The sequence below is a fragment of the Pelodiscus sinensis genome, chromosome 21 (genome assembly GCF_052426305.1).
Source record: "Pelodiscus sinensis isolate ZL-2025 chromosome 21, ASM5242630v1, whole genome shotgun sequence".
Taxonomy (NCBI): Eukaryota; Metazoa; Chordata; order Testudines; family Trionychidae; genus Pelodiscus; species Pelodiscus sinensis.
In genome coordinates this window covers 23,024,209-23,050,723 of record NC_143072.1, presented here as the reverse complement: position 1 = coordinate 23,050,723, position 26,515 = coordinate 23,024,209, and the positions used below count along the sequence as shown (strand labels likewise).

The window sequence follows — 26,515 nt, the reverse complement described above, 5'->3', positions numbered from 1 at the left end:
ACCTCTTGAGGTCCCTTACAGCTGTACATATCTATGATTATTTGAACTCAGATATGCATTTTATTAAAAGTGATGTAGATGGATAGAGACACGGCCAAGAAATAAAATCAGAAAATAATCAGTTTGGATCATGTCTTTAGTCTCTCATATTCTGTCTAACCATTGTAGTCTTGTTGCCATTAAGGATGCCTCTATAAAGGCAGCGGGGGAGGGGGCCGGAAGGAGCCAGTGCTGCGGGGAGCCATCTTAAAGGCCGGTTCTCTCCCCCCCCGTCCTTGTCCCCCCCCAGCACTGTCTCTGTGGTGCTGCCTGCCCCCTCTGCTGCCTCTATCATAGGCAACAGGGTGATATAGGAGAGGCTGCTCCAGCTGTATCCCCTGTCTGCAGGGGTGTGTCCCCGTCCCCCCCCGCAGACAGGGGCTGTTGCACCCGGCAGCCCAGGTTGGCCACCAGGAAGAGGGGCTGCTGGACTCAGCGCAAGCCGGAACCAAGCAGTCCGGGCGCGCACTGGTCTGGGACGCTGCGCCTCTGCATTTTAAATTAAGTAAGTGCCCAGCAGCTCTTGCTACATTTAAAATGTAGGGCCGCAGTCCGGGTGGCTCCTGGAGCTCGCACAAGCCAAGACTGCCGAGTCCCAGCTCCTAGAGCTACCACTGCAGAGCGGTCCCTTATCGACTAATCATGTAGTTAATACAAATTGTATCAACTAGACGATTAGCCAGAAAATGGCTATTTAACATTCTGAGTTGCCATTCAACCTGTCAGTCAGAGGTCCCTCAGACAGTAACCTCTGCAGCTAAATTCTGTGAACTAGTGGAAGTGAGTCAGGTCTTATCTAATTCAGAATAAAATCACATCTTTAGATAAACCATTACAACCTTGTGAGGCAGGTCTCATTATGAAATTGTATCATATTCTTTATCAAGTCCCCTCCCCTTCCCCATTTGTTTCAGGTAAGGCGTTGCAGATATTTGCATAAGTGCCTTCTCCAGTAGATATTGCTTCCAGATACTGTAGTTCTTATGTTTCCAAATTTTTTTTTTTTTAGTATTTTATAGCTGTGATCCTTGATTAAAAGTAAGTGTCTGCATGCTTGATCAATTTCAAAATTTTGTTCAGAATTAGGGAAGTGTGATCTTAATCTTGCAAATCTCTTTTTATCTTACTCAGATTCAGAGTAAAATAGATTTATGTATCTATTCCCAGCTGAAATTCGTGTCCTTTTTACTACCCCCATTTCAGGCTTCTCTATCTTAGCAAAAATCCTTTTCAATTCTAATTAAGCTTCTATTTATTTTAGTTCTATTTAATTCAGAAAGTGTCCTAAATGTGAAGATAAAGGCTTCTATTGTCTAAAAATTCCAGCTTTGAATCAAATATGAATTTTTGGCAGGTAGAATTCAATTTGTCAATAGACAGTAAAATTACTATGGTAATTCAGGGCGTTTTGTGACTGTTTTCTGTCTATTTAGATCAAAAACTGCATGAGGCAGGAATGTAATCTTCCTGTGTTTTGTACAGTCCAAACATTCTGTCTGCATCTAACAAATAATAGCATGAAAATGGCCAGGCCCTCTTTAAAATTTGTTATATTTTTCTCTTCTACAATGGTTTGTGTGTCAGATGAGATAAGACATAATTTTTAAAATATCTGTGGTCTGTCATATCCGGTAGACAAGCAGTTTTCAAACTTTTTCACGGTATGAACTGCATCTTTAGAGTGCATCACATGGGGCACCTTCCATCCTGTTTACAGTAACATATTACAATGCGGCGACTACAGCAACTAGTTAAATGGAAAAGTAATAAGAATATTTTTGTTTGTTTTTAATTTACCTTTGTTTAGTGTAATGTTCACTTTTTTTAGTGTTCCCCTTATGTCCCAGTCCCTGAAATAGATCTCCAGTGTATTGTTCTGTTATATCATCAAACTCATTCTCATGAATGAAGCTACTCAAGACAAAATTCTCCAGTAGCAGGGTGTTACCCTATTGGCCTGATACTTCTTGGATGATGATGATTGTTCAACTCTTTCTAAAGAGTGCAGTTTGCACCATCCCTGTTTGGAAGCTGAAATTATCTTCTCCAGAGCACATACTCTCCCCCTTTGAAAGGGCCTTATGATAACCTTAAACCCTGCAGCTGGGTCTTGTGTTAGCATATTCAATAAATTTAGCAGTGTTGTATTTTAATCTGCAGAATTTATCAAACAGGCTTCGTTATTCTTAGCTCTAGTAGTGGGAGTCAACCCAAGTCTCTTGATAGATTTCACTCCAAGTGCTCTTGTTTGAAGCAGATTTGTTTTATGGTAGGTGTCTTATTGTAGATAATTGAGTGTCATTTAATTTGTGCTTATTGACATATCACTTTAATGCTATTTGAAAAATAATCTGAAGTGTGTAGCATTCTAAATGCCTTGTTTGTGATTTGTAGATAGAGGATAAAGTGCAGTCTTGGAGGTTCTGCAAAACAGTCTTCAGTTGCTTTTTTTGATAAAAAGTTACAGCTTCAGGGCAGAGCGCCGTGTCTTGGGAGTAGCAGTCTTTGTGAGCCACACTGCTGTATTCTGCACTCTGTATATTAAATACAGTAAAACTCTGATGGTCCGGCATCTGATGGTCCGGCACTCCTGATGGTCCGGCACCATCAGGAACCTGGAAGTGCTCCGGGCAGCCGGACCATTGGAGCTGCTCTTCCCCCAGCTTCCCCGATTCAGCCGTTGCTAAAACTGACCAGCGGCTGAATCAGGGAAGCCCGAGGCAGAGCTGCTCTGCCCCTGGCTTCCTGGAGTCAGCTGCTGGTCAGTTTCAGCAGCAGCTGACTTGGGTACACCTGGGGTAGAGCAGCTGGAGTGCTGCCAGATTGGTCCAGTAGCGCTGCTCCTCGGCGATATGGGACCAACCCGGCAGCCCCCCAGCTGCTCTGCCCCAGGCGTCCCCAAGAGCAGCTGGGGTGCTGCCGGGTTGGTCTCGCCGCGCCAAGGATTGGCGCTACCGGACCAACCTGGCAGCACTCCAGCTGCTCTGCTGCAGGCGTCCCCGATTCAGCCGCTGCTGAAACTGACCAGCAGCGGCTGAATCGGGGATGCCTGGAGCAGAGCCAGACTATCAGAAGGGGGGGCTATGAAGGGTCTGGGGTGGCATCCCTCCCACCCCAGACCCCTCATAGTATCCCCTTCCGATAGCCCGGCATATCTGATAATCCGGCCCCCCCGGGTCCTAAAGGTGCCGGATTATCGGAAGTTTACTGTAGTCTGCCCTGTTTCATGCCAGCTATGTGGGGATTTCAGGAAAGTCTGGGTCTCCGAATTATAAAATACTTATTGCACTTCAGTGTTTTGTGTTCAAGATGCTCATCGAATGCAAAGATTTACAATTCTAGAGATAAGGTTTAGCTCCATTTTACAGACTGGAAAGCTGAAGCATAAACAGATGATGTGACTTGCCTAAGATGATATGAGTCAGTATGAGCTAGGAGTAGAACTCCAGAAACCTGTCTCTAGAGCTGAAGATTCCTGGTTCATTCCTTCAGACCACGTTCTCTCATAATGCTGACATTGTTATCCTGTGTTCATTGGTATATTTTTCTTTAGGGTATAGTAAAAAGCTATTTTATTTTTCTTGATGTTTTCACAGGTGCTGGAGAAAATCTGGAAAACACAATGGCAGCTTTTCAACAGTAAGTGCAAAAGGAGAAGATATGCAGAATAGTCATATTTTAATAATTGTATCTGTATTGAGAGGCATTAAAGCAGCAGTTCTCAAACCGCAGCCACCCAAAGATGTGCAATTGATTTAAACATTTTCATGTACTCCCAAGGGTCCCCATTCCACTCCTTCCCCTACAGCCCCACCCCACCTCTTCCTGCCCATTTTCTTTCCCACTCCTCCCCATTCCCTATCAGTTCCCCAGCGTGCAGGAGGGAGGGAGGAAGGGAGAGGAGTTGACCAGTAAGGCTAGCACCTCGAGATATTCTACTCCTTTCCCCCAACTGACTCTGCTCTTCCCCCTCCCTCCCAGCACCTCATGTGCACGGCCTGTGGAACAGATGTTCCACAGGAAGCATGGGAAGGAATTAATCAGCAAGGCTAGCAGACTTTGTGGAGTAACATCATGGATCACCAGGAGTCGGAAGACCCCAGTTTGAGAAACGCTGCATTAAATAATTGTATTTGGTACATTTAAGGTTGTGGCACATATGGCTGTTTAAGGTACAATATTCCATTTCTGTAATAATAATTTTTTACGTTTATGTAATTAACCTCTGTTGTCCAGTGCACACAGTAAGTATATCCTCAGTTACAGGTGGGGAAACCGAGGCACCAATGTTGTAACTTTTTCCGTGGTCATGTTAAGACCATGACAATTGGGAACAGAACCCAGGAGAGCTGATTACTATTTCCCTCTTCAAGCTATGAAAATATACAGCATGTTATTTGTAATACTGCCTTTGGAAAGCCACATCTTTAGCTGAATAAGATTTGTGTTATGAAGATGATAGTACTGACCTCAGTATATTTGAAAAACAGAGTAGCTTGCTGTCAGTTCTTGGCGCTGCATTTAGGCTGTCATATGGAGATTTATTGTGGTCTTTCAATAATTTGCAAAGCTTTTTACATAGTTCATATGTTGCTGAGAGGTCTTTGGGAGAGATTTACAGACGAGTGCAAAGGGAGGAGACCCAGATGGGTTAAGGGATTCTACTCATGGCATTGTCTGGTGACTTCTGTATTGAAATGGATAGTGTATGGGTGAAAGAGGAAATATCAAACCAGACGGGTTTCTTTTTCCTTGGCTTAAAAAATTAAACACAGCAAATTAGTAAAATTCTGCATCTGTATCTGCGTGGAACTGATAATAGATTTCTTGTTTTAAGGCTTCCATTATTTTCAATAGCTTCTTAAAGCTCTTTTCTCTCTCTCCCTCTTGTAACTGCACCTTTTAACTTATTCACCATGCTGTATCTTTACACATTTGCTTTCTGTAATTTTTATCATTTGTGTTAATTCTCGGATATAATTTGAAAGACACTAGTATATTGCAAATGACAGTGCACATCCATATGCTAATTAAGACTCAGGACTGCAATTCAGAAGACTGTTTCTTTGTTCAATTCTTTTGTCAAGAAACCTGGAGCACGTTACTTCTTTTGCTACACTTCAGTTTCTTCGTTGTGAAAGGGAAGAATAATCCATTTTTGCCCAAGTGTCAAGGCTTAAATTGTTAATGTCAGCAAACTGCTTTGAGGTCACTGATGGGAAGGTTCATTAGACGTGCACGTTATATATTTTTTTTCATATCTGCTGAGTACCTGTCTTGTGTGAAAGTCTCTTGCCTTTGGGTTTTTAAATTGAGTTGATATTGGGAAATCTTTTCTAAAGCCCCTCTACCTACAGGCTTTGAAAATGGTGCATTGCAAGAAAGTTTTCAGCAGTATTCCAAAAAGAAACAAATCCAACTTTCCTCACATTCACCTAATAGTTGGGAAGCAAAACGCCTTTATTTACTTGACTTGTATTTAACAGCCTCATCACACTTAGTACATTTTCTTCCAGAATATACTCAGTGCCAGTGTTCCTAACCAAACAACACTATTGAAGAACTCTACAGGACTTCTAATCTCCATGGCAGCTTAGTATAGTGGGTGTTTTTTAATTTAAAAAAAAAAAAACTTTTTTTTTTTCTTCAAGTCTGTCTACATATTTTCCTCAAAGGAAGCTGTTACCATTTTTCAGCTTTCACTTAAAATCTATGTAGCACACTACATAAACAGAATAATCAAAATGACAGATTTAAGACAGTTTTCTTAACTTAAATACAACAAGCTGGGAAAAAATCTTCCATGTTTTCTCATCTGCATTTTAGTATATTTATATATTAGTACTGAGTGTTGCATAATTTTTACCTGCAAAACTTGATTTTATTCCTACAGTGCTCAGAAGTATATAGGGTGATGGTTCCTGCCCTAAGGAGCATAATAAGAGTAAAACCGCACTTTGAGTAGGGCTGTCAAAGTGTAGTCAACTAAACGATTAATCAATAAGCCTGGGTTTATTGGTTAATCCTATCGACTATATACATGCCCTCCCCCGTCCCCCCATGCATCTGAAACAGAGGCGGGGGGGGGGGAGGTGAGAGCCAGTTTTTAAGCTGGCTCCCCACAAGCACCAGATCTTGCAGAGCTTGCCTGCCCTCCTCCCCCCACTCCCGCATTGCTACCTCTTATAGAGAGGCAACAGTGTGGGGAGGGGAAGGGGGGGGGAACAGCTCTGTGGTAGTTAATACACGCAGGAAACTGGCTTGAAAGCTGGCTTCCCACATGGACCAGCTCCCGCCTGCTCCTTCACCCTTCAAAGTGTGAAGGGTGAGGTGGACAGGCAGGAGCCAGTACACATGGGAAGCCTCAAGCCAGCTGTCTGCATGTGCCAGCTCCCCAGAGCTGCCTGCCCCCCACGTGCACTGGCTCTATGGAGTCGCCTCTCCTCCCCCCTCATCCAGCGGGATGGGGGGGAGGAGAGCAAGGGAGGCTGTTCCATGGAATGCCATCCACAGCCTCTGTCCACAGGGAGCTAAAATAAACGTCTAACTGCTAAAATTTTATACAGTTACACAATTATTCAATTAATCAACATCTAACATCCCTAACTTTGAGATATTGTGTTCATTACTGTCTTTATAGCTTGCCAGATTCATTGTTAATTTCAGTTAGACTGTAAACTCTACAAGCCAAAGACCACATTTTTCTTATATGTAATTGAAAATAGCTAATATACTTGTGGGTGCTATAAAATACACATGAACACAACTGATGTTAGGTTTTAAATTATTTTTAATTGTGGTGTGAAATAAAAAAAATCTTAATTACTTGTAATTGTTTGGGGCTTTTAGAAAACAAACACCCTGTATTTGTGAAGGAATCTGTTAAACCTAAAAAAAATTTAGCATGGTTGGGGTTTTATCATTAGCTTGTGAATGAATATCTTTGACATCTTAAGTACTGAAGTGTCCAACGGTACCAGAATACTTTGTATTTTTGACTCAGGGGAATGCCTTGTTTTTTGTAGGGCAGTGTGCGTTTGAGAAGTTCTGACTGTACTGTAGAGCAGACTGCCATTAGTCACAGGCTGGCAAACACTCCTATCATTAACAATAGGATTTCTTGTTCTCCTGCTTCCATTCAGCAATAGTTCTGTATTTTTAAGCAATAGTATCATTTGATAAGTTAATGGTAGTATATGGTGTTGGACTATCATTCATGAATTTGGCCGCTGTCCTATAATATAGCTAGAAATACTGGTTTTTCCCAGGGACCCAGTTACTTGAAACCAGGCTGAATATCAGAGTATTCTTGATATTGAATTTTCTTCTCCTCTTCTCAGGCTTAAACATTGATACTAAATGTTATCTAATATGACACATTCCTAGTTCTTGATCATCCCAGAAATCATGTTAAGCAGCTATATAGCAATATGCTACAAAGTTTGTTCTATAGTGTTGCACATATGCTATGCTCGAATAATAAAAGGTCTAATTGTAGTCTCCCATTGATTTGAATAAACGTTGGATCTGGCTGAAAATGCTGAAATCCAAAATACACCAGTAAATGTTTAAGATTCATTGTCGAAAAGCTAAGAAAAATATTCTACTGTTTTAACCAAACAGCTTTCAAACTTTTGCTTGTATTTCTTAGCCAACTGTAACTTAATTGATACATGTAGATTTCTTGTTGGAGACTGCAGCCCGTTTGGAGTCTCTTTTTTGCATTTTTATCCAGCAGTTAAAAAAAAATACTTCTCAGTTTTACCTACGGATGTTAGAATGCATGTAAGTGAGTAACCATATGTCAGGGCTGTTCCCCACTCAAGCATTCTGAATGCAGAAGATGGGGGCCCACAGAAGACCTTCAATACTTTGCCTCTACCGGCTCTGCTTGCAAAAATCTCCCCAGAGTCGCTGATGCTCTGGCTCTGGAAGATAGGCTGCCACCATCAAGTGATTTTAAGGAACCCTGAAAAACCAGGAAAGAACACTTGAATTCCTTCATCGGGGTACCCCAATCTCTTCTGCCACAAGAGAGCGTGAAAAAAGGAACAAAAGAAAACACCGAAAACAAACCGTGTATTTGATAGCTGACCTCTCAGGCTAGGCTAGGCTAGGCTAGGCTAGGCTGACACACACACACACACACACACACACACACACACACACACCCACACACACACACACACACACACACACACACACACACACACCCCCCCCCCCCCCCGAAGAATCACATCATCACCTTAAAGATGATTTTATTAACAAAAAGATATCCTTAAAGTATATTTGGTTGTTAGATGTCATAGAGACGCTGAGAGAAACAAATTAAAACACAGATGACGTAGTATCTCTGGGTACAGCAGTTACACATGGGCCCCCGGAAGCTGGTGTGTGCTAGGAGCCGGCTTTTAACTCGGCTACCCGGGTGTACCAGCTCTCACCTGCCACCCTACACTGCTGACTTTGATACAGAGGCAGCAGAGTGGGGACACCATCTGGGTCCCCAGAAGTGGAGCAGGAACCTAGCTGTAACCATGAACATTAACCGATAAGCCCAAGCTTATTGGATAACCATTTACATGGTTAAACTTTCACATCCCTAGTTTTATCTGCATTGTATTGAGAGTGCATAGAAGTTTTGATACCAGAATGATCATTTAAGCAGTTGAATGGAAGAGCTGTGGCTAAGTCCTCTGCACTTCTCTGAAAATCTAAACCTGGATTTTTGCCAGTGATTGGTTTAAATTATTTAGTGAGGTGGAGAATGCTCAGATAGGAGGTTAGAATGGTTACTTAAGAGATGAAAAATGAGGACAATAAAGGGTGTGTGAGAGAAAGAGAGAGAGAAACAACGCAACGCAACTTGCTCAGCAAGAAACAGGTTAGAATCCTTATTGTGTCCATATCCCTAGAAATTTAAAATCCTTGAAGCATTACATAATGTGTGTACTTTTCACTACTTGTTGATGGTGATAAAATGAGGTCATATCTTCTAAGTAAGTGATATTTATAGCTGTAAAAGTCAGTGATTAACTCTTTACAAACTGGCTTCAGAGGTAACTTATAGGAATGCAGAGGAAATTTAATCTCTTGGGATTTGCTTCTCAGTAAAACTATCAAATGTGCCACTCACATGGGCTTCTCAAGTGGTAACAGCTTTTGTTCAGTACAACCTGAGCTACATTTTGGCCAATATCCAAAAGGTGCAAGACTGCATATCCTTTTGCTAAGTCCTTGAGCCATCCAGTCTCTGCTAACTTAAATCACACAAGTTCTTTAAAAAGAAAAGAATCATAGTACTTAAGTGTTTAGTATTTCTGTAGTTGTCTCGTATGTTGTTTGTCATTTAAGAAAAAAACTAACACTTTTTAAAATCTTTAAAAGCAAATCCTTGGCAGTTCAAATGATTTGTCATTAAAATTAAATGTATAATTTTCCTAACAGTAAAAATGCTGAGACTAGAAAATGACAGATGCCAAAGTTATTAAGCTTTGGCCACAGGGAATGAAGTGCCATGTCACCCTTAAAGTTGGTCTTCCTTGCTTGAGAGAGCTTAGCAGGACAGTGTGTTGTAGTGTAAGTACAATGGGGAAAAATATGCATGGAGTCAAGTGCCTCCAAGTTCAAATCCTAGTCTTTTGACATTGGTCTTGTGTAAATTGTTAACTTTTCTGTTCCTCAGTTTCAGATTATATATATATATGCAAATAATTTCAAGTCTCCTGGTTTCACCAGGACCAAGTTCACTGGATAAAAGTTTGTGTATTTATAAATTACTTGCGCATCCCACAAAGTACTTGTGGTTCAAGACTGCTTTCTGGTTTGCTGCAGTGCAGTTAATGTGGGGACCGATATGTTGGAGCTAGACTGTCATCTGACGAAAGATGAACAAGTAGTGGTATCGCATGATGAGAACCTGAAGAGAGCAACTGGAGCAGATGTCAGTATATCTGACCTCAAGTACTCGGTAAGTTTTAAGAAAATTTAAAAAAACCCAACCCTAATTATTATTAAAGGCAACAGATACATATTGCTTTAAAACATCAAGCTGGGGAAGGAAAAGAAGCAAAGGACACCACACTTGTGTTTTCCAAAATGTGTGTCTTATTTGTAGAACATCCCTCATAGTAATATCTAAGTACTGACCTCTCTTTAAAAACACATCTCTTGCAGAACTGTCATTTTTCACTAACATTTTACTAGAATTAACGAAGTCTTAGATGATTTCAAAATCATTCTTTGGTTTATGCACTTGCTTACAAAGGCAGCTCTAAGAATAGTCATTCTCTTTGTGCAAACAATGCTCAAAGCCATTTTTAATACCAGCTAAAGAGTCAAGGAGACTTTACAAATATATTATACAAAACGTTAATTATCGTGAAAAAATAACTATTTTTATTTGTCTTGATATGTGTTATGCTCCTCATGTTTCAAGAAAAAACAATTTATTGTTTTTGTGTGTTTGTTAATGTTCAATTTTTCTGTATTTTTTAAAGGATCTCCCACCATATCTCTGCAAATTGGATGTCACATTTCAGAAAGGTAATGTTTGTTTCTTTCTAGGTAAACCTATCATTTTAAATTGTAACAGCATTTACAACATTTTTCCATGCGGTAATGGTGGCATAGTTCTTATTCTGACAAATGGGTTGACAGATTGTTTTAATCATCTGCCTTGATTTAAAAAAAAAATAAGTTGTTTTAGAGTGTCGGAGGGGGCTCCAGCTTTCGGGTGATCAAGGCTATGGTTGGGATGTTTACCAGTTAACCTGCCCTTGCTGGTGAACTCTGGCACCTGGCCGGGGCAGCCCCGGTCACAGAGGGACCAGCAGGCCAGGCAGCAGGACCCCATGGCCATGATTAAGCTGGGCAGCAGGCCCCAAGTTAAAACAGTTGATGGATTAAGCACTATTATTCAACTGGTTAACCATTTTAAAATTAGGGCAGGAGGGGCTTACCTTGAGCGGCTTCTGGTCAGTGGTGCAGTGGGGCCACTAAGGCAGCTTTCTCTCCCTCCTGGCACTGCAGACCATGCTGTACCCCAGAAGCAGCCGGCAACAGGTTCCCAGCTAATGGGAATGCAGGGTTGGTGCTTGGGTCAGGGCAGTGTGCAGTGCTCTCTTCCCCCTAAGAGCCAATCCTGTTGCTGGCTGCTTTTGGGGCACAGCGCAATCTGTAGTGCCAGGACAGGCAGGTAGATGCTGTCACACCCTCACTGGTCATCTGATCATCCTGCAGTGATGAAACCCAGTGCCTGACATTCCATGACCCCGTACTGGGTTATGACCCATAGTTTGAAAACCACTGACCTAGATAGTTGCAGTATTTTCTTTCTCAGTGGAATAAGTATTGTGGCTTTTCAGAACTATTTTTCTTGTAGCCTTTTGATCATAAGGTTGAGTGTTCTTTTGTCTGCAAAATACTGAGGCACATCACAATGGTGACACAAGTCCATTTGCTTTTCTAGAATGCCACTGTGAGGGTGAAGACAATCGCATTCCACTGCTGAAGGAGGTGTTTGAAGCATTTCCGACCACGCCAGTCAATATTGACATTAAAGTGAATAATGATGTGCTGATTAAAAAGGTGCATTACACATTATCTGCTGCCTAAAACTATAGTAACTTGAATTTCAATTGAATCAATTTGTGCAAAGGTCATATCTATCTTGTATTTGGATAAGAAACAGGAAATAGAGCTGATGATGCAGTAGAAGATGGGATTACCCTGAGTCAGGATTGAACTTGTGCCTCAGTATGTTCTTTAAAATAAAATGCAGAACACAAAAATCCTGACAGTTATGAATACTGGCACCTAGATTCTGTATAGGGGTGTAAGTGACTAGTCGACTAGGAACTCAACTAGTTGCTCCCTCTGTTTGCTGCCTTTATCAGAGAGAGGCAGCAAAGGGGATGGGGGAGAAGCAAGAGCCAGTGGTGAGGGGAGCCAGCTTACAAGCTGGTTCCCCCCTGTACCGTCTCCGCGAAGGGCAGGGGCAGCAGTGGGGAAACGGCATGAGCAGGGATTGAAACCGATCCGCTTGCGCTGGTCCCGACTGCTGCTCCTGTCCCTTTTGAAATGTCCAAAGGAAGAGGCACAAAGGGGAACCCGCACCAGCAGGAACTGCTTTGGTCCCTGCTGGCACAGGTTCCCTCTGCCTCTCTCCCTTTGAAATGTACAGGAGCCATGGGCGACAGCTCTTATTCATTTCAAAGGGAAAGAAGCAACAGGATGGTGAGCCTCGCCCCCCCCCCCTTTGTTAAAATTCCGTCAACTACTCGATTAGCTGATTAATTGAAATTTAACATCCCTAGTACTAGTATTCTAGTACTGTATGCTCTTTAGGTAATGATAACATAGTACTGCAAAGAAGAGCGAAACCCCTGAAATGGCTGGCTGGTAAAGCCCTCTTGGTGTTTAAACAGCACACGCTTTACCAGGGTATCTTCACTGTGTCTTTATTACTTTTTGCGTTGTGCTCTAGGTGCAACACAAAGTAGCAGCTAATGAAAGGTGCCTTCCTCCTGTTCCCTGGCTCAGCTTTTTATACTGTGTGCGTTCTCTGAGATATCCAGCTCCTGAGTGAATTACTTCATTAGCTCATCAGATTTCCTACTGTTGCAGGGAATCCTCACTACCCTTCCAGACCCAAGCAGACAACCTAATGCCTTCCTACTGTAACTACACCCCATGTCCCTGTCCTAAGTGACCAGGGTGCGGTTTCCCCAAAGGAGCTCTATTTATAGTCACTAACACCATGCTGCAGTATTCTTTATCTCTTGTCCTGAAATGTTGTCCTGAACAGCTGCTGCATCCCATCCTAGAAGTGACTGTGTTAAAGTGTGGGGGAGAATATGAAGAGCTGGGTTTTTTTCTGAAGGAGCTCTTTGCAGTACATTGAGCTCCACATACATTTATTCTATATCACTTATCTCAGATGGGTGGTTTCATTGACTAACTGTCTGGATTCTGCTTTTATGATGATCGATTGCAGGTTTCAGAATTGGTGAGCCAGTACAAACGAGAACATTTGACAGTGTGGGGCAATGTCAATTATGAGATTGTGAAGAAGTGTCATAAAGAGGTAAGCACCAGGAAATAACTATGCCCTAGTTAAGGATCAGTCTCTCCACTCAGTCTGTCAATGTATGGTGATTAATTTATACAATATTTTTCTGTAAATGCTGAGTATTTAGCTATTTAACCAGGTTTTTCACCTGTACTCAGAACTGTAGTACCAATGTGGTATTAAATCTTCCACACATTAAAATATAAATTTGGCATTTTCTTTTTTGTTCTAACTTTTTAAAATAATTACTTGATAATTTTTGTACATGAGAGTTTTTAATTGATGCTTGAGAACGAGACCCACACATTTGTCCTCCGAATCTTTCTCTGTCCTCTTTCCTGGCTTCTGCAGTCTTTCCCTATCAAGCTCAAAGTGCTGCTTCTTGCTTTGAAGTCTCTCTGCTTCTCTAGCTCTTCCACTTCCCATCCTACTCTGAAGATCCTACTAAAGTTCTCTCTTCACTCTATGCTCTCATGTTACTCTTTAATTTGTGCTGCTGGTCTCACCAATGGCCTTCAGCTTAGGCGTACCAAGGACTCACACCCTTCTTCAGTTTTTGTCGAACACTCACCTTCTCTGTGATAAAACATTTAAGCAATAAGGCCTACCCACAACTGTATCTATTCTGTTCTTGGTCTTATGCCTTTAGACTGTAACCTGTTTGTGGGAGGGACTTTTAGGCCAGGTCCATACTTGGAGGGAAGGTCAGCTTTAGGTACACAATTCCAGCTATGTAAAAAATAGGGATGTTAAAATGCACTTATTTTTGTAAATATGTAACCAGTTACATGTTTACATGTTGGGAAAGGGTAGGCAGGAGCTGGTGCTCACAGGGAGCTAGCTTTTAAGCCAGCTCCCTGCATGTACCGACTCCCGCCTGCCCCCCACCCTCACCCCATGCTGCTGCCTCAGCAGAGGCAGCAGCGCAGTGGGAGAGGCAGCTCTGTGGGAGCAGTAGGGTTGGGGACTGCATTTAACCATGAGGTTAACTGATGAGTCTGGGCTCATCAGTTACATGGGTACATGTGCACATCCCTAGTAAAAACATAGCTAGAGTCAATGTACCTTTAAACCAAGTCTTGATGCCATACTCTGTCAACTTCCCTTACTCCTCACACCCTCAGCATTCAATTTTAGCCGGTCTTTACTAGACCCTCTAAATCGAATGCCAGAAGATCGACTGCCACAGTGTCAATCTTCCCACAAGTGGTGACCTGGCCTTAGGCTTGATCTACAATGTCTTTGCACCAATTTAACTGCTTTGATTGGGGGGTGTATTTTTTTCTGCTGAAGTAGTTAAATTTGGACAACTACCCTGTTGTGGTGCAGTTAGGGTTTGTTTGTATGCTCAGTACATGGCAAGCTGGGGTGTTGGGCACTAATTATCCATGCAAATCCTGATGATGTGTCCTAATAGTTCTCTAGTGTGCTTAAATCTACTTGCATTTCAATGTGGGTTGGCTCATATTGCACTACAGAACCTCCAGCATGTGTCAGGAGGATCCACAGTGACACTTAGTGTGCAGCAGGCTAAGGAGGGTGTAATTTGAACCCCAGCTTGTCAGCACTAAATTTTCATATAGACAGTCCCTTATACTCATCTAAAGGAGCCTTAAACCGATACAGCATATTCCTCTTCCTGTACAGGAATAAGCTATATCAGTTAAAGCACTTTTAATACTGGTATGGTTTTGTCTGAAAGGTGAGAATTGTACCACTTTATAGTTAAAGCAGTGGAACTTTTGTGTGTAGATGAGCTCTGGCTTGTTTGGTTTTTAGCAAGATATATCCACTGCCAAATAGTATTGCATATATCTATTATACAGGATCAGTAATACTGTAGGAAAACAAAATTAGTGAGGTGAGCAGGGAAATTCAGCCATGGCGTGGATTGTGGGGAAGGAGTAAGGACTAGTACCAACTTTCTCAGGTCTGTCCTCTGAATCCTGCTGTCTCTTGAGTTCCTCAGTCTTTATTTTCTGGTTGTCTTTGTTTCCCAGTCATAGCAGAGCCAGATAGCTAGCATGGCAGCTGGTTTCTCTTATTTGCATTAATTTTTCCCAGACGGGTGGCTACCTTGAATTCAGTCAGAACCACACTCCATTGGGTACCCAGAGATGCCTGGATTTTTCCCTTCTGTTTTTCTGGGACAATGCTCTGCTCATCTGTTCTATGAAACTGGATAGTGCCCTTCTGTGCATGAGTAGTTCAGATGGTAATGGAACTGTGAAAGACCGGAGATACTTAGTGCATGAGCACGATCCTGGTTTTCCTTAAGAATTTTACCAGATTACAGAAATTGGATGCAGACCACAGGCAATGACTGGCTGTCTTGAAACCCTCCCCTTCATCAAGCTTGGTTTAGCAGCAGTAGAGTGCTAGAACTTCTGATTGCTTGGAACTTTAGCTGGGACTGCAAAAATCAAGAGCAGACACAGCCAGCTTAGACAGTTGGCAACTCTGTCAGATGTTTTATGTTGTTAAGCATAAATGTTGCACTTTAGAACACACAGATTCACTGAAGATTGCTGAAGCTTTTGTACTAAAACAATCTGATAAATAACTTGCATTATTTTTCTACTGTCTTTACAGAATGCTGATATTCCTATCCTTTTCTGTTTGCAACGGGTCCTGCTGCTTGTTGGCTTATTTTACACTGGTCTGCTGCCATTCATTCCCATCAGGGAGGAATTCTTAGAAATTCCGATGCCTTCAATCATCCTGAAGTAAGTGATGTACATGCTCATCAGGGTATCCTAACAGTGAGATAACTCCAAGGCAATAAAATGGCTATGCAATCTTGGACACTGATCTAGTTAAATTTCTGAAGCTATATAGGGTCAGTTTGGGACAATACTTTTTCAGAGGAGACTTCCAAGGAAATCTGAATGCTGAAATAAGTAGTATTAGTGAACTAATGTGTGGCATTGTTCCCGTTAGTATTTAATCGGTGTCCCAGCACGTCACAAGAAACCAGCTCTGCTGAAAATCTCTTCAGATTATAGCGGGGAAAATTAGTGTCTTGGCTATTTGTGTTAGAGATCCTGTTTAAATATCTAAAGATTCCATTACACTTCAAGCAAGAGTAGAGGGCTTGGCTTCAGAGTCCAGGCCAGTTTGGGTAATTGATTTCAGATGTTTTCTCCTGATTGTTCAAAATGTTTGTGTGAGTTGCTATGAAGTGTCTGCCTTACAGAGATGAGAGAAATAATTACTGTATTATTGGATAAAATGCTTTTGGTGAAAGGCATCATATAAATGTAAAATTATATCTTTGAGAGAGAGATTAATTAATTCATTCTCTTGTGTATTTTGATTTGGGGGGGGGGCAGTGTGCATTTAAGCAGAAGTCTTGCTAAATTTCTGTTCTTTCATTAAGAAATGTCTGCTTGACGTCCTTGACTGTTTTTAGTGATTAGTGGTGGGATTTGTTTATGTTCAACTATGTGCAACCAGTATATTTCATGTTTATAGCAGGATCCCTAATCTATCCTCCCACAGAGAAAAGTAGTTGTCTTTGCAAATGCCAATTATACCAATGCTAGTTAAAGAGCATTATATAGCTTTTATATAGTGATACATTATAAATAAATTAAATTAATGGAGATTGCCTATCTCCTAGAACTAGAAGGGACCTTGAAAGGTCATTGAGTCCAGTCCCCTGCCTTCACAGCAGGACCAAGTAACATCCCTGACAAATTTTTGCCCCAAATCCCTAAATGGCCTCCGCAAGGATTGAGCTCACAACCCTGGGTTTAGCAGGCCAATGCTCAAACCACTGAGCTATCCCTCCTCCCCATTCTTCAGTGCTGCAAAAATAAATTATTCTGACATCATCTACCTACCTTTTATTAATGTAAAACCTGACATGGGGATAAAGCAAGTCAATGAAAGTCAGAAAGCATGTTATATTTCAGGATCTCTTGAGTTCTCATTCCTTTGCCCAAAGCATTATTTAAAATTGCTTCTATGGGTACGTCTAGCCATGTATGTTAGTGTACTCGAAAAAGGGAAATGAAGCGGCGATTTAAATAATCACGCACAGTGCGGTAGTCTGAACGCTCCGCGGTCGACAAGGGAAGTCCTTGTCGACCGCCCCGTTATGCCTTGTGGAATGAGGTTTACCGAGGCGGTCGACAAAGGCTTCCCTTGTCGACCGCGGAGAGTCCAGACTACCACTGTGCTGCTAAACAGCTGATCTGCATGGTGCGGCAGCCATTTTGATGTAAATGAAGCAGCTATTATTGTAGTCTAGACACACCCTATGTTTCCATCTCTCCTGCCTTTCACCTAAGTAAAATGTTTCTCCTATGTGGTACAATCCAAGTAGCTGGTCTCAAAACCAGAGAAAGACTTTTCTTCCCACACTTTTGTGAATGATAAAGAAACTACTTTTGAAGTCACAAACCTGATCGAGCACAAATGACACTTTTCTGTGCTGAGGTAAACTTAAATTCCTTTTTCTTTTCTTAGGCTGAAAGAACCAGAGAAGATGACAAGAAGCCAGAAATTGGTTATCTGGCTTGCTGATGTGTAAGACTTGAATATTTCCCTGATACACTTCATTTTTTGCATGCATTGCGATTATTGCATCAAGTGACTAGGACAGTTACTGCTGTGAAACTAGCCACATTTTATATATTGTCAAATTTTGGTATCTTGTAGACCCGAGGCAATAGCAGTATGCATCTCCTGTAGCATATGGGGGTATCTTTTGCAGGTTAATATCACACATACATTTATACAGTGAAACCTGTTCAAAGGGGCACAACCATTAGGCAGATTCTTATCGCACATAGACCCATAAAATAATCCTGAATAATTTCATTTACTTTAGTAGAGTTAACTCTCAATTTTCATGGGCTTGAATCAATTCAAAATCTGGCCCCTTTACTTCATGTGGCCATTTCATTGTATCCACAAGATATCCTGCACGGTTTTGTTGGACCTTTACATGATGATGATTAATGTGTGTCCTCTTCAGGAGAGACACTGGATCTAGTAAGTCTTTGTGTCTCATTCCTTCTATAACCTCAAGTAAAGATCTAAAAACCCTTTGGAGGGTCCCTGATCCTGCTTTCCTAATGCGGGAGCCTGGTCTAGCCCTGGGGAAGCCTGTGTTGGCTGTCCAGATGTTCCCCTGGGTAGCCAGGGCTTAAACCCACCACCCTGTGCTCCCCAGGCAAATGCTGTATGGCCTAGTCCACTCAAGAACCTACCCCACCTCTGACCTTGCCTTCAGAGGGACTTTTATCCTGTGTTGGCTGTTTGGCTGCTCCCAGGATGGGTGGAGGCAGAGATGGGATTTGAGCCCATCACCCTGCGCTCCCCAGGCAAATTCTCTAAAGGATGGTCACTTAAGAAAAGTATCTTGTTTATCAGCATCAAGGATGAAGTTCCTCTTGAGACTTAAGAGGATTATTCTGTGGGAATAAATCAGATAAGAATCCTGGCTATTGGTGGTGGTGGTCAATTCATATTTCGCTGACATTAACATAGAGGGGTGGTGCTATAAAATAAGACCCTTTAAAAAAGGATGTCTACCTGGAGTTGAGCTTGATTGTGTAGAAAAGAGTTAATGAATTGTAAAAATACACTGCTAATGCAAATACAGATTGAACCTCTCAAATCTGGCACACTCTGGCCAGCAACATCTGTGGTCCAACATGATTTTAGTTAGCCAGATGTCTCAAGGGTGTGGCCAAGTTTCCCATGGTCCCATAAAGTTTGTTTACAGTCACCAGTCCAGGCTCTCAATGTTCTGTGCTGCTGTTTAGCTCTAATTTACCCCTACATTTTTTCTAAGAGCCCAGTAAGCAGTAGAAGTATTGGTAATGCTGCTAGACAATATTGAGTTTCCACGGTTTGGCAAATTCTCTGGTCCAGCGCCAGTCAGGTCCCAAGGGTGCTGGACTACAGAGGTTCAACTTGTAGTTTGAAAGGCTTTTTCTGTGCTTCCTAGCTTGTAGCTAGATTGGAAGTTTTTATTACTTGGGCTTCTAAACAGAATTCCTCATTGGAGGTCCATGAAACTGTGAGACATGGAGCAATTTCCACAGAACATTCAGATGTTGAGACTTTGTACATCTGGCACATCTGGGCTCTGTAAAACTAATATTTTTTCTCCTGTTGCAGGTTGTTAATGAGGAAGGCATTATTTGATCACCTCACTGCTCGAGGCATTCAGGTACATGTGGTAAAACTAGAAGTCAAGCTGCTTTATAGTCAACATGGCATTTTGTTAATATTCTTAAAAGTTTGCCTCCATCTTCCCACTTTCACTCCCCATGTTCGTAAAATTAGACCTTAGAAGGCAATTAGAACTTAGACCATCCAGATACACCTAAAAAAATACAGCAACAAGTGGTCTGGTAGCACTGTATAGACTAACAAAACGTGTAGATGGTAACATGAACTTTCACAGCCCACTTCTTCAGATGACCGGTCATCTGAAAGCTCATGATACCATCTACATCTACCAGACCATTTGTTGTTGTTGTTTTTTCTGTAACAAACTAACTTGGCTACCCCCTGAAACTTCAGATACTCCTAATTACTAAAGTAGTTTTCTGTGTATAGAGTTTACTGTAGGCATTGTCTTCATTCAAATCCTTATAGTATTTATAAAAACTGCAGTGGATTAAGTGAAACCTTGCATCTGATCACTGATATTTGTAGTTTACTTTTCACTTCCTGTTTGATATTTTAATATGAAAAGGCTTTTAATAGATTTCAAATCAAATGACCTTTCTAATAAGGTTCTATGCAGAGAGTGCAGGAGGGACATAGAAGATCTTTACCCAGCACATGTACTCTAAAGAAATACAGCTGGTCCCCGACTTACGAATGAGTTACGTACCAAATACTAGGTCGTAACTCTATCTGTTCGTAAGTCCGATTACATTCACTTACATACAGCCACGCTGTTCGTAAGTGCGGATTTCATTCGTAACTCGGGTTCCGGCTGTATAGGAGGTTGGTCGTAAATACAAAGGGTTGTAAGTCGATGCGTTTGTAACTCGGGGACTGGCTGTATTTAGATTCTTGGAAATAGCTCTTTTAAGTGAAAACCTTTCTTTATTTTATTAAAATACTTATTTTCATATTAGATTGTTTTAAACCACTACAAAACCTGGTGACTGATTTGTCTCTTATTAACTTTGCATCAGTTAATACTAGTTTTGCTAACTGGAAACATCTGAACAGAGAGAGGCACATTCTTCTGTAGACCATTAGAAGCTGAAGTTTGTGTCATTTGTATTAGAAAACTTCTCCTAGATTTGCAGTCACGTGCTTGTTTTTATGTATGCTGTTGATGTTATGTTGATGTGACCACCCTGATATGCCGGGCTTCTCCTTTCACTTATAGGAAACTACTTAGATCATCATTTTCCTCCTTTAATTTTTGTGCAAAATTTCTTTAATTTTGGTGATGACTTAGATAATAAGTCCCTTTGCACTTTTGTTTTTAGGTGTATATTTGGGTACTAAATGAAGAACAAGAATATAAGAGAGCATTTGATTTGGGAGCCACTGGAGTGATGACAGACTATCCAACAAAGCTTAAGAAGTTTTTACATACTTATCCAGCATAAAGGGAGGGTGGAATCAAGCAAGACCCTACAAAATGGACAGAGTGAGCCAAGGATTTCATTCCTTCATCAGAGTTTTTCAGCGCCATATGCATAAATCACTTGCCCAATGGTGAAAGATGTAATCAGCTGGGTTATATTACCTCATTCTTAAATCATTACATGATGTAGAGATTGTATACAGTTTTATTTATTTAAAATTTGAATTGCATAGTTTACATTTGTAAATAGGTTGTTTAGCAATAGTCTGCTATACTAATGGTAATGTATAGAAAGAAAGCTGTTGGTAAGTCTGCTTTTCAATACACAGTATTTTACCTATCACAAGTTCCCATAGCCAGACATCAAGAAATAGCATTTGAAAACTATTCCAATCAAATGTTGTTGGGTAGAGGTTAATAGCTGGCAATACATCATTATATTTACATCTCATTGATAGACTTGGCTGTTGATTTCCAGGTCATCTGCACTGAGGAAAAGAAACTAATGCACAGAAAGTGAGAAGTTGGATCTGTAGATATCTGGACAGATTATCCTGCAAAATTTAGTGAGTAAAAGTAGTAACTTACAGTGCTGTATTTTGACCAAAACTAAATTCTTAGACACGTTTACTTAATTACTTTTATTAATGAGAATGGTGGGATTAGTCTCTGGCTGTAAGTGGACCCCTTTTTGGAGTAACAATTTCAAGTTTAGTCAATAAATCATAGTGTTTAATTTTAGAATCTAAACTACGTATGTTGCCCTGCGTTCTGGAATTGTCATATAGTTATATTACTCTTTTTTAAAAAGTTACTGCTGACAAGGGCTGTATTTTTTTGTTTTTTGTTTTTTTTTGGCCTAAATCTGAATTTAGAAACCAATTTTACTATTACAGGTTGAACCTCTCTAGTCCAGCACCCTTGGGACCTGACCACTGCCACACCAGAGAATTTCCCTGGCCACAGGAGGTTAATATTGTCTAGCAACTTTACCAACACTTCCACTGCTTACCGGGATATTAGAAAACATTTAGGGGTGGGTAAATGCTAAATAACAGCACAGAACATTGAGAGCCAGGATTGATGGCGGTAAACTAACTTTATGGGATCACAGGAAACTTGGCCACCCCCATGATAAGTAGATATCCAGCTGACTAAATTCATGCTGGATCATAGATGTTGCTGGACCAGTGTGCACCGATTAGAAAAGTTCACCCTGTATAAAATTGAAAAAGGTAGTTGTTTCCAGATTTGTAATATACAAATATATGCAATTTATATCTTCATTAATTAGTTTAGGCTAAATTTGAAAGGTGCTAATGATGAAAAATGCACAAAAGGATTCATTTCTCAGCTTTCTTTCAGTACAACATTTTTAATCATCTTTTCCACGGAGCACTGTAGTTCTGACTGGAGGAGTACAGTAAGGCTAATCTGCAATGAGTAACAGAGCAGCTCACTTGGTAGATAATGCCCACTGGTCAATTTACCAGAAAAGGAAAGTTTCATTTACCATTAATTTAGAAACAGAATTCAGTTCTGTTTTTAAAATAATCTTTAGTGAGAGAAAACTAATGGTTTTTAATATTTTTCACTCCTGTAGTTCCAAAAAGGTTTGGAGATGGTTTTTTTAAAACTGAACTCTGTCATTCTGTTGATGCATAATGTGAGCCAAGGACCTCTTGGGGAGAAGTGCTTTTAATAGAGAAAGTACTACTTTCACACTCTGCCCTAATTTTGTTGAATATACCCGCATAAAGGTTTAGCAAAGGAGTATTTGACAGAGACGTTAATGCACAATCTCCTTCTCCATTAGGTTGATGGATTGAAAATCATATTTAATGAAAGGGACCAAAAGGTGAAACCTAAGTATGGTCTGGGGACTTGGGAACAATGAAAAAAATAGCCTTTTCATCAAGACAAATTTATATTTATTGTTATGAACCCAGTACCTGCTGTGTAAATGTCCCTTAAACATATTGACTTAATTTTGCTATCTCTTAAAAACAAGAAAAGGAGAAAAACCCACACCACCGTGCAGATACTTACTTTGACAATCAGAGTGACAGTAGTACATATTGGCTCTTGTCATCTTTAAGAGGATCTTTTCCTAGCCAAAAATAGTAAATTCAGTATGCACTAAGTTTAGACCTGTGCACTGATGAAATAATGTTACTAGGAAAATCCAGGAAATCCAGAGTATTGAGTAGAAGAGGAGTCCTTAGAAAAGCACACACTCTCTTCCCATCATCACCGGCAAGACTTGCAAGTGCATGTCAAACAAAGAATGGAACTGATGGTTTCTTTGTGTGATTTGGCATACTACTTTAATGTTTTTCATGTATTTTTGGCTAATATTTAGTCTGTTTGATCTAAACGGCTCAGTCACTTCGGGTATGTCTACACACAATTTTTATTTTGGGAGAAGGATGCAAATAGTGCTGTGCATTTGCATACTTCCTCCATTTTTTTTTCTGGAATATGCTCTTCCAGTATTTACACGCTGCTGAATTTCGAAATAAACCCCTATTTCGAAAGACCCCTTATTTCTCCTACAATGAGGTTTACAGAGGTCTTTTGAAATAAGGATTTATTTAGGAAGTCGGCCGCGTGTAGACGTGGGAAAATACCAGAAGAGCGTCTTCCGGAAAAAAAGAGGAAGTATGTAAATGCGCAGCGCTATTTGCATCCTTCTCCCAAAATAAAAATTGTGTGTAGACATGCACTTAGTCATGAGACATGACTAGAACTAACTGTTCTCCTGAGTCTTTTGAGAGACTCTTTCAGCTGTGAAAATGTGACCTCATTCAGTAATAAGACCTAGTCAGATATAGGAATAATGTACTTACAAATATTTTTATTAAGGAACAACTTTAAAATAAAATTTTCTCCCTACCGCTTTAAACATCTAAATCTCTTTAACCCTCTTAAACTTAGGGTTTCCTCCTTAGCATCCCTCCCCACATTTTGTGCTCCAAAGCTGCAATCCTGCAGCCCATTAGCTGTTCTAGTGCAGTATTTCTCAACCTTTTTTTATAAAGTACCCCTTTTTCAACAACAAAAAAGTACCAAAACCTAGTTTTCAGAGACACAGCATTTTTTTTCTACCATTGCTACACATTTGTTTAACCAACTTAATCATCGCTAGGCACGTGATGAAATTTTTGGGTGTAAAAAGTACAAAACTAATAAAGCACTGTAAAACTAAAAAGAAAATTCAGTTTTCTCCAAATTTCAGTTGTGCTGATGAACCCCCGAGACTATTCTCGAGTACCCCGAGGGTACTCATACCATTGGTTGAGAGAAACTGATCTGGTGCACATGCGGGCCTGCTTTCTAAAGTGTTAGAATGTTAAGCTTTCTGGGTATGAACACGCACAGGTGCACTATAATCACCCCATGTAACAGCTACTAAATGGCAGTTGTATCTAAGGAATATTTTCCCTGAGTAGATTATATGGGAGAAATACCTTCTGAAGAAGTTTTAAGTGAACCCATACTTGGGATTTTGGCAAATATCTAGCTAGGTTAAATAGATGTGGATCTAATTTTGTCTTAGTGCAGTCAATCTCATGGCATCTCAGTGAAAGACAACAAAATAGAAGTAATATTCTAACAAACCAGATGAAAAATATGCTTTTTCAGTAACTTGTGACATGCTAAGCTTCTAGATCTTTGTCTAGACCAGTTAACCTTCAACCAGATAATTGCATGTGACCAGTATAGTTTTTGCTTTCTAGTAGAAATGGAGAGCTGAGGAATATTGTTTTTTTTTCCCTATTGGGAAAGGAGCAACCCTCCTGCTTCTGAGCCAATGCACCTGCTGCCAGCTAGAGATTAATTTCTTGGTAAGCCTGTGTTCAATGAATGTTGTCCTGGTCATGGATTTTGCTAGATAAACCCACTCTTTGGATCTAGATACAAGATCCTGAATGATTTGTTTTTCCTTCACTGGATGCATTGCTTCTGTGTTTCTAGTGTGGATGATGTTGTATTTTTAAAAAACCTCCTCTCTTCTGGGAGAATAATCCTGTTTATCATCAAGCATCAGCGGGTAGCTGTTTTAGTATGTACAGGATAAACTTAAAAAACAACAAATGGTCTGGTAGTACTTTATAGACTAACAAAACATGTATAGACTAACAAAACATGTATCATGAGCTTTCATGGGCACAGCCCACTTCTTCAGATGACCGGAGTTATGAATTTAGGATGTTCAGACCCAAAATAAATGAGAGAGAAGGGGGGGGGGGGGAGAAGGAGGAACAGAGGGAATGAAAATATCAAAGGGAAAAACAAGCAGGCAGAACTGGTGCCTATAAGCACCTGAAGATTGGATACTTAATACAAAGCAGATAAGAATCAGACAAAAATTGTTTCAAATGGGGAAAAGCTCTAAGCTTTGTAAATGTAGCCATTCATGGCTTTTTTTAGACCTCAGCTATTTTCTTGTACCATGAGACTTCAATTTCAATTTCCCAATTTCAGTTAAAACATCCTAACAGGGATGAACAGTTCTGCTTTATTATTCAATCTTGAGTTTAGAAGTGAAGTAATTAAAATGAAATTTTAGGAAATGTCATTTGTTAACAAAATGTAGGTTCCCATCATTTCAGGTTATCATCTTCAGCACTCTTATGACAATGGTGTTGGAAATGGTTACCTTCTTTTCAGTGGTTCAGCATACACTGTGACCACTAAACTTCCCACATTTAAACACTACTTTTGACTGCAATATTTGTACATAGTCTGTGTTTTGATAATCTCTAAATCTGTTATTGATAGCTGAAGTGTATTGGAGTTGAGGATTAGTGGAGTTCAGATCTGGAAAATATGCTAATTCATTCATTTCCACTTACCTCTGCCAAACTTTGCTTACCCTTAGCACGCAGAGGACACCAGAAGACGTTGGCTAAATGAAATTTGAACTGCTGTTGCACAGTACTAGTAACATATCTTGTTTATGGCTATAACAAAGCATTTACTGATCTTGGTAAATATTCAGGAATAGACATATTTGTCCTATTAAGCCATTTGAATACTCTGGAAATCAGTGTAGAGGTTTAAATACCAGATTCTTGTACAGTAGAGCATACAAGTCAAACCCTGCATTGTTGTTCAGGCGAATGTGCTGTGTGTTAGTCCCTCTGTCGGGGAATATATCCAGGTACTTCTCATTATAAAAATGTGTCTGTTCAGTGCATTCTCTTTCTTATGACAGAGGTATCTTGTGTCTGAGGGATGCAACGAAATAGTCCATGAACTTTCAATTTACAGAAATTGTCACAGCCTCTCCTACTGCTGGTGCAGAACTATTAAGTGATGTCTTTTGTTCTTTTTAAAGACTGATTAAGACTTATGAAGAATGATGCATTAAAACATGTTTGCTCAAAAAGATGTAATCTGAATAATCATTCAAATTTCCTTGCCTTTAAATAAAGACTGATTTCTGGGATCATGACACCATACTCTTGAAATGCAATGAACATTAATGATCAAGTGCTGCTCCTTGTCTGTGGAAGGGTTGTTAAATTGGGAGATTACTCCTGTTGTGAACTTTGTAGAAATCCTTGGGGAAACTACATCAGTTCTCGTATATAGCGGTGTCAAGGTCCAGCAATGCATGGTGTACTCCTGACTGAAGCACCTGGATTTGAATGCATTTGCCAAAGTGGCAGCTGCTCGCTTATATTCAGAGAGATAAAGGTACAGTATAGTAGGTACACTGTTGCTAATCAAACTGGGGAAAGACCGGCGGCATATATTGACCATGGCTGAGGAATGAGGTTTAACTCCCTAAGCACTGCCTTACGTGCTCATCTCTCTACCTG

At 40.5% G+C, this 26,515-nt stretch overlaps 1 protein-coding gene across 1 annotated transcript in view; it reads left to right on the top strand.

Moving 5' to 3' along the window:
• GDPD1 (glycerophosphodiester phosphodiesterase domain containing 1) overlaps positions 1–26,145 on the top strand; it is a 33,896-nt gene extending 7,751 nt beyond the window's left edge. Inside the window, exons 2-10 of the mRNA XM_075904691.2 lie at positions 3,636–3,678; positions 9,874–10,009; positions 10,539–10,584; positions 11,510–11,628; positions 13,037–13,126; positions 15,704–15,837; positions 17,585–17,644; positions 19,247–19,298; positions 20,584–26,145. Of these exons, the coding sequence (XP_075760806.1) occupies positions 3,636–3,678; positions 9,874–10,009; positions 10,539–10,584; positions 11,510–11,628; positions 13,037–13,126; positions 15,704–15,837; positions 17,585–17,644; positions 19,247–19,298; positions 20,584–20,706 (803 nt within the window). The 3' untranslated portion in view covers positions 20,707–26,145. The remainder of the gene's footprint in view (positions 1–3,635; positions 3,679–9,873; positions 10,010–10,538; positions 10,585–11,509; positions 11,629–13,036; positions 13,127–15,703; positions 15,838–17,584; positions 17,645–19,246; positions 19,299–20,583) is intronic.
• Positions 26,146–26,515: the final 370 nt, after the last annotated feature.